This window comes from Oncorhynchus mykiss, chromosome 11 (assembly GCF_057628025.1).
Source record: "Oncorhynchus mykiss isolate SJ-2025 chromosome 11, ASM5762802v1, whole genome shotgun sequence".
In the NCBI taxonomy this organism is placed as follows: domain Eukaryota; kingdom Metazoa; phylum Chordata; class Actinopteri; order Salmoniformes; family Salmonidae; genus Oncorhynchus; species Oncorhynchus mykiss.
In genome coordinates, this window is record NC_143032.1 from 58,865,788 (window position 1) to 58,878,709 (window position 12,922).

At 43.3% G+C, this 12,922-nt stretch overlaps 2 protein-coding genes across 32 annotated transcripts in view; both read right to left on the reverse strand.

Moving 5' to 3' along the window:
• LOC110536030 (PDZ and LIM domain protein 2) overlaps window positions 1–1,194 on the reverse strand; it is a 59,799-nt gene extending 58,605 nt beyond the window's left edge. The window contains exon 1 of one of the 2 annotated variants that reach the window (XM_021621528.3): window positions 711–1,194. The gene's annotated coding sequence lies outside the window, so the exon portion shown is untranslated. The remainder of the gene's footprint in view (window positions 1–710) is intronic. The other variant, XM_021621530.3, reaches the window with a different exon arrangement.
• A 2,984-nt stretch (window positions 1,195–4,178) lies between these two features.
• Window positions 4,179–12,922, reverse strand: part of sorbs3 (sorbin and SH3 domain containing 3) — a 38,120-nt gene continuing 29,376 nt past the window's right edge. For 7 of the 30 annotated variants that reach the window (XM_090190639.1, XM_021621532.3, XM_090190640.1 and 4 more), the window contains 11 exons: window positions 12,437–12,577; window positions 12,110–12,220; window positions 11,311–11,369; window positions 9,132–9,220; window positions 8,325–8,383; window positions 7,958–8,004; window positions 7,593–7,707; window positions 7,380–7,505; window positions 6,656–7,242; window positions 6,410–6,516; window positions 4,179–5,850 (listed from right to left, as the gene is read on the reverse strand). In XM_090190639.1, the coding sequence (XP_090046765.1) occupies window positions 5,789–5,850; window positions 6,410–6,516; window positions 6,656–7,242; window positions 7,380–7,505; window positions 7,593–7,707; window positions 7,958–8,004; window positions 8,325–8,383; window positions 9,132–9,220; window positions 11,311–11,369; window positions 12,110–12,220; window positions 12,437–12,577 (1,503 nt within the window). In that variant the 3' untranslated portion in view covers window positions 4,179–5,788. The remainder of the gene's footprint in view (window positions 5,851–6,409; window positions 6,517–6,655; window positions 7,243–7,379; window positions 7,506–7,592; window positions 7,708–7,957; window positions 8,005–8,324; window positions 8,384–9,131; window positions 9,221–11,310; window positions 11,370–12,109; window positions 12,221–12,436; window positions 12,578–12,922) is intronic. The other 23 variants (XM_090190647.1, XM_090190644.1, XM_090190648.1 and 20 more) reach the window with 6 other exon arrangements.

Sequence of the window (12,922 nt, forward strand, 5' to 3'; positions counted from 1 at the left end):
AATCGTGGCAATGGTCGCAGACTGGAAGGGGATGCGAGTTTGGCTTTTAAATATTTATTTTTTTAAATCAGTCCAGCGGAGAGAAGAATTGGCCGTTTTTCAGCAAATTTCCTGCAACTCTACATATTTTGTCATTGATATTTCTGTGTTATTATGCTCAAACATAACAAAACCAATGGGGACTCCAATGGGGGCCCCTGGGCATGTACACTGCATGCCCTGTCAAAAATACTCCTAAATTCATCATTAGGGAATTTTCCTATCTCGACTGTCTAGATTTTATTTTGGTGATTTCTAGTTCTTAAAAAGATTATATGCCAACTATATTGTTTTACACACGTTGTGTCTGGGTTAAGGCATTTAAGTTTGCACTGAAGCATTTCTCAGTCCCGAAAATCAATCAGATCATTGATTGGACAAAATATCAGAAATGGGCTGCCTGTGTTAACGGAGCCTTAAATTAGCAATCAAGTGAATAATTACACAAACCAAGGTTTACAGACAATTTGACAGCGTCAACAAGCACACTTGTATCTAATGTTTATAGGTATAGGCCAGCATAAATTGCATACATTCGGATACATGATTTCTTATTGTTTCTCTATATAAAGTGAATTGAAGCCTAATTGAATCAAATGATTCCTAGCCTATAGACTAGTGTGCATTGACCGGTAATGGGAGACATACAGAAAGTAGCCTATTACACTTACCTAAATCAATGCAGTTGGTCAATAAATCAGTGATAGTCGAATTGTGTCCGTACACCGGCAGATCCAACACCGGGGCTCTCCGGATGAATAGCCTATCACAAGTCAAAAACTCGTAGACAGACAGCACTAAACTCACAGACAGTGCTAAAAGAGCGCAGGACCAGAAACACTCCACCCCTTGCGCGCAAATCGCCTCCAAAAATACAGAAAAAATAGGTTTTAATGTCCGTTCTTTCTGCTCACAGGTATCGCAGCCTTCTCTGAGAGCAATTCGCGCTACTATGTTGTCAGTGTGATGAAAAGCCTCTGGGTCTGAAAAGAAGACTTCTGAAATGTACTTCTATTGCTGGGTATTGGATACAGAAGTGAAATGAAACCACCTGTGATCACCCATATAATGGCTCATAGTGCCACGTGCTGTTGTGAAAATAAAGGCATGAGTGCGCTGGGCGTGTCGGGGATACTGGAAGGGTGGGTGATAATTGAGATGTTACATAGGGTAATGGCTAGAAGAGATCCAGCTTTTGTCAAATGAATGCCAAAAGGGGCATTTTTTTTGTTGCGTTTTTGCTAACCCTAACTATTTTTCTAACCTTAACCCAATTATCTTAACCTGCTGCGTAAATTCGTCTAATCTGCTACGAAAATTAAATTCTGACTTTAATTTGACAAAAACTGGATCATTCTAGCCATGACCAGGCCATAGGGCCTTGCACATTTGTCTTAGTGCGCCATCTGCAGATAATACGTAGCATTACAAAATTCAACTGATCCATAGGGATCCCAAAATACAATAGGCCTAAATATGCCTATGCCTACAAATGCCATCCAGCCAAGAGAGGTAGGTGATACTGTAGGTATGCATAGAATGCAAGATTTGCAATTGGTACGGGATTTATTGAATAGCCTAAAGGTGCAGAAAGTAGTGACAACTGCATTCATGTACTTACAAGAAAATACACTTCGGCTTAATGTCACTTCACACTTCACTTGTAGCTAAATAAATTGGCTTAAGTCAGCCCAAACTTGACATAAAGTACCATACCATCTGTTCCACTCCATCCAAGCTGAAAATCTGAAACCAACTGAGCCTCTGTGTCAGGAAGCATGTGCTATTAATATACGGTGCCTTGCGAAAGTATTCGGCCCCCTTGAACTTTGCGACCTTTTGCCACATTTCAGGCTTCAAACATAAAGATATAAAACTGTATTTTTTTGTGAAGAATCGACAACAAGTGGGACACAATCATGAAGTGGAACGACATTTATTGGATATTTCAAACCTTTTTAACAAATCATAAACTGAAAAGTTGGGCGTGCAAGAGTGTGTGCTCAGCCCCCTCCTGTACTCCCTGTTCACCCTTGACTGCGTGACCATGCACACCTCCAACTCAATCATCAAGTTTGCTGACGACCAAACAGTAGTAGGCTTGATTACCAACAACGACGAGACAGCCTACAGGGAGGAGGTGAAGGCTCTCGGAGTGTGGTGTCCCCCTATCCACATCGACAGGACAGCAGTGGAGAAGGGGGAACGTTTTAAGTTCTTCGGCGTACATATCACTGACAAACTGTCAGGTCCACCCACACAGACAGTGTGGTGAAGAAGGTGCAACAGCGAAATTTGGCTTGGCACCTAAAACCCTCACAAACTTTTACAGACGCAGAATTGAGAGCATCCTGTCGGGCTGTATCACTGCCTGGTACTGCAACTGCACCACCCACAACTGCAGGGCTCTCCAGAGGGTGGTGCGGTCTGCACAATACATCACCGTGGGCAAACTACCTGCCCTCCAGGACACCTACAGCACTCGATGTCACAGGAAGGCCAAAAAGATCAAAGGACAACAACCACCCGAGCCACTGCCTGTTCACCCCACTGCCATCCAGGAGGCAAGGTCAATACAGATGCATCAAAGCTGGGACTGAGAGACTGAAAAGCAGCTTCTATCTCAAGGCATCAGACTGTTAAACAGCCCTCACTAGCAGAGGCTGCTGCCTGAATACTGACTTTAAATCATTGGCCACTTTAATAAATAGAACACTAGTCACTTTAATAATGCCACTTTAATAATGTTTACATATCTTGCATTACTCATCTCATATGTATACACTGTATTCTATACTATCTATTGCATCTTAGCCTATGCCACTCTGACATTGCTCATCCACATATTTATATATTCTTATTCCATTCCTTACTTAGATTTGTGTGTATTAGGTATTTGTTGTGGAATTTTTAGATATTACTCGTTAGATATTGCTGCACTGCATTTCACTACACTCACAATAACATATGCTAACCATGTGTATGTGACCAATAACACATATTCAAAACAACACTGTAGGCTACTTGAAACAACACTATGACTCAAGAAGATCTAAATGCATACCCCCATGAAACTGAGACTCTGTGTTTAAAGTAGAAAGTCCCGCACATGCGCAAAACCTTCGGGACCTTAAACTGGAAGAAGGGTTCAGAAAAGTCGTATCCGCAGACACTGCCAATTCATTTTGGCAGGGAAATTATCTCTAGCAATTTTCTGTAGGCCTAACGAGCTAGGCGACAGGGGATATGGCTGAGACATGAATATGTTGCCAAAACGCAGTCTGCTCAGACATGAGTCCCTGTCCAAGCATTTGCTTTTCATAACGGCCATTTGCAATTGCAAAATCAATGCAACATGAAATCAACTACATACACATTAACGGAAATAAACGCTGCAAAAAAATAGAGAATGTACATGAGATAGCAGTCTCGTTCCTTCACTCAGCCATTGCTGATGGATGCCAGATCTAATAACACCTGGATAGGCATTTTACGTATCAGCTAAGCACGTGATGGTCGTGTTTCTCTCATCAGACATTGCTGACCCATGCCAGATCTTACAACGCCTTGATAGGAATTTTAGATATCAGTTCATTTCATCGTATGTTGTAACAATCTGGTGCCAGGCAGCACTGTCGATGACTTGGCACCCATTGGTTGATGCACGCAACTCCTGAGCAGGGAACACGACCACTTTGTAAGAAGAGGAGCGCTAGCTATAGTCAGTCACATGTGCTGATGGTTGTCTCGGTGCTCATGATCACACTTTGGAATAAAATAGTCCTCCTAGAACAGGCCTACACATTTGTGGGAAATCTGTCTTTTCAGAGAGCAGAAACAGACTGTAAACTCATATTTATGAAGGAAATAGAGGTAGGCTAAAGGTAGGCCTAGCTCAGGGCTTCCTAACCCTGTTCCTGTAGAGCTACTGTTCTATTGGTTTTCACTCCAACCCTAATCTAGCGCAGCTGAATCTAATAATTAGCTGGTTGATAAAAAGAATCAGGTTACTTACAACTGGGGTTGGAGTGAACAGCTTCAAGAGTAGCTCTCCAGGAACAGGGTCGGAAAGCTCTGGCCAAGCTACTTCACAAACGTCAAACCGCTCGGGAATCAATTCGAGTCACACATCAAAACCGTTTTATCACTTTATATTGTTTATTTGAATTACATATGTGTGTGTATCATAGATATTGAAGAACATTGGTTGGTATTAAATGAAATATATTACGTTCAATCTGACATGGTTAAAACCCTGTACAATCATATGTTGTGGCTAGAAAAGGTATGTTGCATTTTGACAATACCGTTAATGAACAAAGCAGAGAAACATTTCATTTGGCAACATCATGATAGGGGTTTGGGGTTTAGTTGCTTCGTATTGACTTAAACGTATATTTGCCATTGGTTACACTTGTATGCAGACCTCCGATTCGCTGTTTCAATGTATACTGTATGTCAAAGCAAATTGGTTCATTTTTTTAAGCGACAGATTAATAGAAACAGTAGTAAACAAACACAGTTTGCAGTAGAATTGAGCTACCAAATCAAATGTACAGTAGCCTAAGGAATCAATCTCCTGGTCCATTTTACTGTTCACGCCTTTCTTTCTGAAAGGTTTGAACACCATTGTGGGTTTTGATGTTGTAGTTGACAAGCATGATTCGTTTCAGAAAAGATCTGTGCTCCAAAGTGAAGCAATGGCATCTCTTCGCTATCCCTTAGGTCATGGCCTAAAAATGTCAGTAGTTCCACTGAATTGATACAATTGGTGTAGCTCCACTTCTGCTCTGTCAAGACATTCTGTGTTGCATTCACTTGGGGGTTAACGTCAACATTCCTCTTCTCCACCATCACATTCAACTTCCACTAACACTCAACACCTCCTCTGTTCCCAACAGAAATACAAGCTGCACAAATGGCTGGCTGAATCATTACATGCGAGATGAATTAAAGATGTAAGTAGCGAACAATAACACACTGAAGGACATAAAGACGTTGCCTTGATTGTATTAGTACTCTATGCAGCAGAGCAAACAATCTTGAACAAATGGAGAGTCAGCAGAACTATTTTGTAACCAAGCAACAAATATTTTATGCCATTGTTTCGAATAATAAAGTAAGTGATCCATTCATGTATATTGGACGTTCATATCAGTGCTGTAGCCTCGGACACACCCAGGACGCATTTATTGATCTGAAATCAAAGTGTAGGAAGACATTTAAAAGGCAACATTCATTCTGTCTACGTTATAGAGACCATAACATTCTCAGGCATTTGTGTCTGTGATGGCACTTGGGTGACAAAGTGCAGCAGGTGCATGCTAAGCCGAACACTCCATAGAAGTAGCTGAACTGTACTGAAGGAATGTAATTTGAGTTTTAGTCAATGAGGACAAAGTTCTTTCTTTATACTGTACCTGGAACAGTATCATCAGCATTCATTATATCCATTCAAGCAGTGTCTGTGAAAATCACTCCAAGACTATTCAGTGATGGACCACATGCTGGGGGTGAGGTGTCAAACCACAGTGTTCCTACCTCCAGACTAGCTGCACACTGGTCAACAGCTGTGGTCACTGGCTGATGTGAACATGCAGACCTGACTAAACCAGGTTCGTGACAGTGGGTGTTGGGGTAAGGGGTTGGTCATATGGCTGCTGGAATGATCTGATGTGCTGGTTGATCTAATAGCCATGTGTCCACTACAGTCCATGTGGTTGTGGAGTGGACAGGTAGAGAGAAGCAGTTACACTGGTGTGACATAGTTCCCTGGGAAAGTCCCAAAGGCATGTGTCCTTTCTGACGTACCTAAGGAAAGAGCAGAGCACATTGTAAACCAAAAGACTGCTCTCTCCTACTTTACATCATACAGCCAAGACAACCCTGGTCCGTTCATCTGACTACATAAGTAATACTTGTAATATCATTTGCTGCCCGATAGGGGGCACACTTGTATTTAATTTGACTTAACTTAAAAGTGGCAATCCGCCTGCCGAAACAATAACAAAGTGTCCTCTCCAGCACATTCCGCTAAAAAGCTGAGGGGCGGGGCTGGAGAAATGTAAGAACTCTAAAATTCATAGACAGAGCTATGGATGCAAGGACAGACCATCCATGAAATAAACATAGTTTTAACCATGTTTTGAGGCTATATAGTGTTTGTTTACATGTTAGTTTGTTTACAAACATTTGCGTGAAACAAGCTTATATTTTGGGTGCTGATGGGTATGATAGTTGAACTAAGCTCATGAGGCATTTATAAGTTACATTATTCAAGAATCAATGGGTACATATCATTAATTTATAAAGTCCAAAAATAGATGTAGCTACTGCAGATTGCCCCTTTCAAGTCGTGTAAATGTCTTACCTACAAACCAGCCATCATCACACTTCTCCATCACTTGTACGATGTCCCCCTCTCTCAGTTCCAGCTCATCTCTGTTCTGTGGGTTGTAGTTGTAAACTGCTTTGTATCTGAGTGAGAGCACAGACCAGGGTGTGGGATTTGATTTTTGGCAAGGTGAGTAGACTGTGGCAGTGAAAAATTAGATAAACAGTACCTCCATTACATTACATAAAATCACATTTTCATTGGCAAAAACATTTGACTCACGGTTGGCGTTGCACTACTGTTGAGCCAGCATTGTTGGTCGTTTTTGTTTTGGGGATGTTGTTCGGGGCTGCTCCTCCCCTGTGGGCAGATGGGGACATCTGATTGGACGGTGAATCAGCTCTGCCAATGGAGTTGTGCAAAGCCGGTTGTGCTCCTCCCCAGTGGTTGCTCTGGGGGGTGGGGGAGGCAGGCCCAGAAGTGGGGTGTGGCCAGTGATTGGGTGCTTCTTTAGATAGTGAGGGCTGGAGGGATGAACGTGAATGGGAAGCTACTGTCCCATGGGATATGGGTGAGGACGGCTTCAGGGGGGAAAATCCTGGTTCAGGGCTGCGGGAGGAGGGGGTCAGACTCCGAGGCGAGCGGGTCAAAGGAGAGCAGGGTGAGTGTAGAGGACGCCCTGGACTCATTGGCTCTGGGGATGTGGGTGACATGGGGCAAACTGGGTAGTCGTCAGAGGATGATTTGGTGCGGGGCAACTTGTTAACCTGGACATAGTTGGTGGGGAAGATGCCACTCCTGGTAGTCCCTGGTACCCGGCCCTCCAGCCACCTGTCATCCACACGCCTGGTTACACTGATCACCTCGCCCTGAGATAGAGGAGCAGGGGGGGGTTTACTTGCAGCCTTTTTATGAACCTGTCCTGCATTGATTCCAGGCTGGCTTTCTTCAGGATTTAAAACAGGTATTAGGGTGTTAAAGATAGAATACATAGTAGGATGCTCACTTTACGGAAGGACAGCTCAACAGGCAGGTCTGCATTGAAGGTGAACAGAGCCACTGCCTGTCCGTAATCCAGCACCTGGATGGTGGGAGACTTGATGGGTGTGGGCTTCTCTGTAGGAGGGACAATCTGGAGCAGAAATGAGTGAGGTTCAGAATGACATGTGGAGCGCATCACATGAATCGACATTCAGAGGTTAGTTGGATGCACACCCACCTCCACATAGGTTGTGGGGAAGATACCGGCTCTCCCATGATGCTCTCCTTCAAACCAGTTGGCATCTACCTGCCTGAGGATGTAAACAATGTCTCCCTTCTGTAGAGACAGTTCCCTAGGAAGAGGAGGATAAAAGTCAGACTGTGGCTCGAGGGACATGCATTAGATTAATTGAAGAGCTCAGCTTTACTAACTCGATATTAACATTATTGGGCTTTCTGAGAAAATCGGTTTGGTCAAATTAGGTTTGACTGGCCTAAATGTGATATAATTACATTGAGTGTGTTTCGTTTCACTGACAATACAGTTAAACGGACATGTGAGGGGGAATGGTTTGCAGCCGATCAGCAGGAATTATAACTCACTTGGGGGACTGAGCCTGGAAATTGAACTTGGCTCTTGCTGCTTTCATCTGCACAAACAAACACAAAAAAAGTTTATTGGCGAGATGTGAAAGTCTGCTTCTCACAAGGGCACAGGCCTGTTCCAGCTTGCAGTTGTTGATAGTTATAGCAAGATCCTAATCAGGGCAGCTAAAAGAAAACAAAACAATATGTTCATATATACAGATTCTTTTCAGACCACAATACATAAAGCACCAAAACCTTCCGATGAACCTCGCTCCTCAAAGATCATAGATACATTTTCAAAATGTTTTCACATTGTGTACAGCATACACAGGTATGTATAGTAATTGCATATCCCAACACCAAGAAGGATAAAGACATCTACCTGCTTCTCCTGTCTTTTGGGTGGGAACTCCATGACTTCAGGTGCAGGGGAGAGGCGTTCTATTGTAGAACAGCAGGGAGACGTGGAGAGCAACAGATGAGAGTGAGGAAACAAGACACGGGTCAAAAGAGTGGAGCAGAATCACAAGGTTCATCAGGAAATTGTATAGCCTCCCAATCCAGCTTTTTGATGCTTTAAGAGTAATTATATCAAGTCGGTGGGAAGATATGTAAACATTGAATGAACCCTCTCCAGTTCAATGTATGTTCTTCTAAAGAAGCCAAACCTTTGGGCTGGTTCTTAGACTAATCTCCAAGAAAAACAGTTGGATAAAGCTGATCTATAATCAAGGTTTCCGGCCAGCAGTCCCTATTTTCTGTGCTACCTCCCCACCCATACACTACAGCTCTTTCCATGCTAAAAGTAAGAAACCTCTCCTCTCACTAATCCAGATCAGTTTTATATCAAATTCATTCAGACAGATCAGGAAAGTCTGCAGGAAATGACAAGGAATCACAGACTTCAACGGTAGTCCCATATTGAATTACTGTATTCCGTTAGAAGAGGCTGTTTTTCCATGGAAGTGTCACTGATTAGATTTTAAACATTAGCCACTATTAAAATGAATCAATTCCAACTACAGCATTCAAGTACACAGCAGTATTATACATAACCTACTGTTACTAGTCTTTACTGGGCCATTTTACCGAGACTGCATGTTGAGTGGCCTAGCCTTAGCACCACTCTTTCTGAATAAAGGTTTTCATGTATGGATTGGATCCAGGATCAACTCCTACATAGCCTTACCATGTGTGGGACTAGGGTCTGCCCTCTGAGAAACAGCTGTTGTGGGGACAATGGGAGGATGGAGAGGTTGCTTTGCTCCAGTCAAAGAGCTGGAAAGAAACGACAGGAAAAGAGAACAGGTTTACTATATGACTGTATGCTCCCACAAACTCCAGTCAATTAGATGTTTCCCAACATTAACAGCCCACATAGTGGAGCTCCACACTGTATAAGGACAGGGTACTGTGTGCAGTAGTATATACATTTGTCATGCAGATTTGGCCTCTGGCCACAGCTGCTGGTTTGCATATAAAGATCAAACAAAAGTTGAAACAGATGACAAAATTGAGAGAGAGGAGACAGGAGAGAGAGGAAATTACTCTGGGGACCTTCGGTCTTTGGAGAACTCATAGTCATCATCATAGTCGCTGACTTTATTACCGTGTGTAAATGACAGGGAAACATCATGCAGGGTTCTCCAATAAATGTGAAGTTAAAAGACATAGCAGCATGAGCAAATCAGTATCATTATTAAACAAACATGTATCTGAGAAAGTGCATTAGATCAGTAAACAGCTGTCCACTGTCTGAACCAGATAAACACAGTCACAGAAAGGCATCACACCTGCCTGTTGATCCAGTCAGAGTCTGGCAGCTGGCTGTGTCTGCCTGCAGCCAAACAGGAGGCCTGGACAACAGGAAGCCGTAAAAACCTGCCGTATTCTTACTGTTGTATGTTTCCATTTTACATCTCCTTAGCAACCTGCTCAGTAACCGGACTCTGAGGTCTCGAGGTAGGAAGAAGGTCGCTTGGCCAAAACACATGAGCTCAGTTTAGCAAACAACAACTAGGAGAGATCTGTCCAAGAATGTATTACACAGTAGGCAAGAAATTAACTGAACTTCAATTTGTTAAAAGGGTATGTAGCTCAACTATTAAGTATTCTATAACAGTGTCTACTAGGCAGCAAGACTAACTTTACTATGCTAAGTTCTCATTTCTAACTGATAGGGAACCAACGACTGTAAAGACTGTAACTTATTGCAAGAGTAGTGTGATGGACAAGTGCATGTATCCATAGTGGATGAAGAAATGTGTAACTGGATTAAGAACGTGGGAGTTGGGCTCAGAGGAGGTCTGGTATGTGGCCACCAGCCAGACTGGGGCTCAACCATTAACCTGGCATGTCCTGGTGTTACCTCCCTCTGCAGTTCACACTGGCCTCATGCTACACACTAACCGCACAATCTGGGATCATTTTGGAGAATATCTTTAGAAAGTCACAAGCTTTTGAATTGCATTATCTTTAAAAAACGGCATTGTAACTGTCGGGCGGTTGTTTCACATGCCTGCAAAAATGAATTGACTGCAATAATTTGAATCATGGCTTAGACTTGCTTCATCTCTCTGCACTGGTCATCAAGCCGCAGTCTAGCTAGACTCTTCAATGACCAACCTGCCAGTGCACAGACACATGCCTGGGGAAGTGGGTCCCACCCGTTAGTATCAAGACAACAGCAAATGGTTGTAAACAGACTTGTAGATGCTTAGTCACTTAGTCACTGAAGAGGCATCAGTCATCCAACTGTAATGCGCAAGCAATAGTCTCAATACCATTGACATACATGAATCTTGTAGAAACAACATGTGGATTTTCTACTCATACCCAAGTAGTATATTGAGTCAGAAATTATGCACACAGGTCAATAGTGCATCTGTAGCCTCTGTGGGACAATAAAGTTGTAAAAAAAAAACTTTATGGTCTAAAAACAAAGCACAATTCATGTCAGTGAGACCAACTGCCAGATTTGATCTTTGTCCAAAACAAAATATTGTCTGGATAAGGAAGCTTAAGAAAGGCCCCAATGATTTGAAAAAAGGCTAAAAGATTTGCTGAGTAAATCCCCTGTCATGAACAGATTTGTCAGAGCAAATTAAATAATGGCGCGTGAATCAGTTGATGTTGACATGGTTTTGGGGACGCAACTATAGTAGCAGGATACAACAATGAACAGTATAATAACTGTTTCCTGTATCGACAACAATTCCTGTACATATTTCTCAACATCAGAAAAGTGATGCAGCTACACCCAATGACCTACCCTGTACAACTTGAGACATAGTTTTACTGAAGGGATAAAACCGTTGTATGTACAATCACACCAACAGACAAAGCAACAACGCTGTCCCATTACTCACCTGTTGTCCTGTGTTGTCCCTGTCCCTGCAGAAGTTCCTGGATCAGCATTCCTGGCACCCTGGAAGCAGAGATCACATTGAAGGCTGTTCTCTTTTGGAGGAAATCTCACAGCTACTCAGACAGAGCAGAGGTGGTGACCACTCCCAAATGAGCCAGAGGGAGAGAGAACTCCCCTGGGTCCTACACTCCATTGAATACAATGACAAGGTTGGTAACAGTATCTTTCTGTGGCATCTTTGATTGAGGACTGGCAGTATACAACCACATACAGCTGATTAGATGAGGTGCAAATTAAGGTTGTGAAGAGAATCAGCATCAACTTTTGAAGAGTGAAATGAAATCCTTCAATTCAGCATTAAACGCACACAAGGCATACAGTGTTGCAAACAGTTAAGTTCTTCATTGAATTTAACCTCTTTTTCTACAGAAAGCGCGAGGGAAAAATATAACAAATGCGTGTTGGATTTGCAGTCTGATTTAGATTTGTGAGGGGTTTAGATTTGTAGGCGTGTGATTTGAGGCAGACACATCCAAGTGCAAGGCAGGCAGGTCCTGGGGGTAGCAGGGTCACAGGGCAGTGTCGGGGTTGGCATGCAGGCCTGTCTGTCTTTCAAACAGTCCTCACAGGAGGGGGAGATGGGGAGATAACAGGGAGGTATGGTATTGACATTATCCATGCAAGCAACCTGACCTCCTCTCAGTGTATTTCTAGAGGAGTGTGAGAGTGAGGAGAGGGTTACAGGCAGGGTAGCAGGGAGGAGGGTTGCTTCAGCAGAGTCACAAGGGGGGCCTCAGTACCTCACCCCGGCCTCGCCGCGTCTGCTTCTTCTGGGAAAGCCTCCTCTCCAGGCCCTGGATGTCCGAGTCCAGCTCAGCCTCAAAACAGCTCAGCTCAGAGAGCAGAGACTCCTGGTCAACGCAGCATGGTGGTTGGAGGGAATGAATCAATCAAATATCCAACTAAATACAGTAACTCATGGTGGCCCCATACTTTCATGCTCCTGGCATGATTCAATCTGTCCATGCTAACTTTTCCTTTTTCTTTGCTAGCTCATTAAAACAATCACTGCCTTTGGCCATCATGGTGGAGGTTATGACAACTATCATATCACTGTGAGCACTCACCTCGAAAGCGGATGGCTTAGACGGCTTCTCTATGGGGGACCAGGGTTTCTCTGTGGGTCTGTGCTGGGCCAGCTGTATCGGCGGCTGCTGGGCCAGCTGTATGGGAGGCTGCTGGGGCTTCTGGGCTGGCTGACTCTGAGGCTGGGAAACACAAACATATAGACTCTGAGCACACAGTCAGACAGGGAGACCTGAGAGTTGGTCATATACAGTGGGGCAAAAAAAGTATTTAGTCAGCCACCAATTGTGCAAGTTCTCCCACTTAAAAAACCCTGCAGTTTAATTTACAGTAAAGCATGATCATAGTTTGTGATACATACAAAACCTGTGTTTTTTATGTAATCCAGCCAAACACAGAAGTGCGTTCCTGTCGACTACTTTATAGTCAGTCAATCTGATTCACTTCATTATCTCTACATCCACATAAATAATTCAACAGTCAGATGAAACCGAACTCATTCCCTCATTAAAGGCTCAATGCAGACA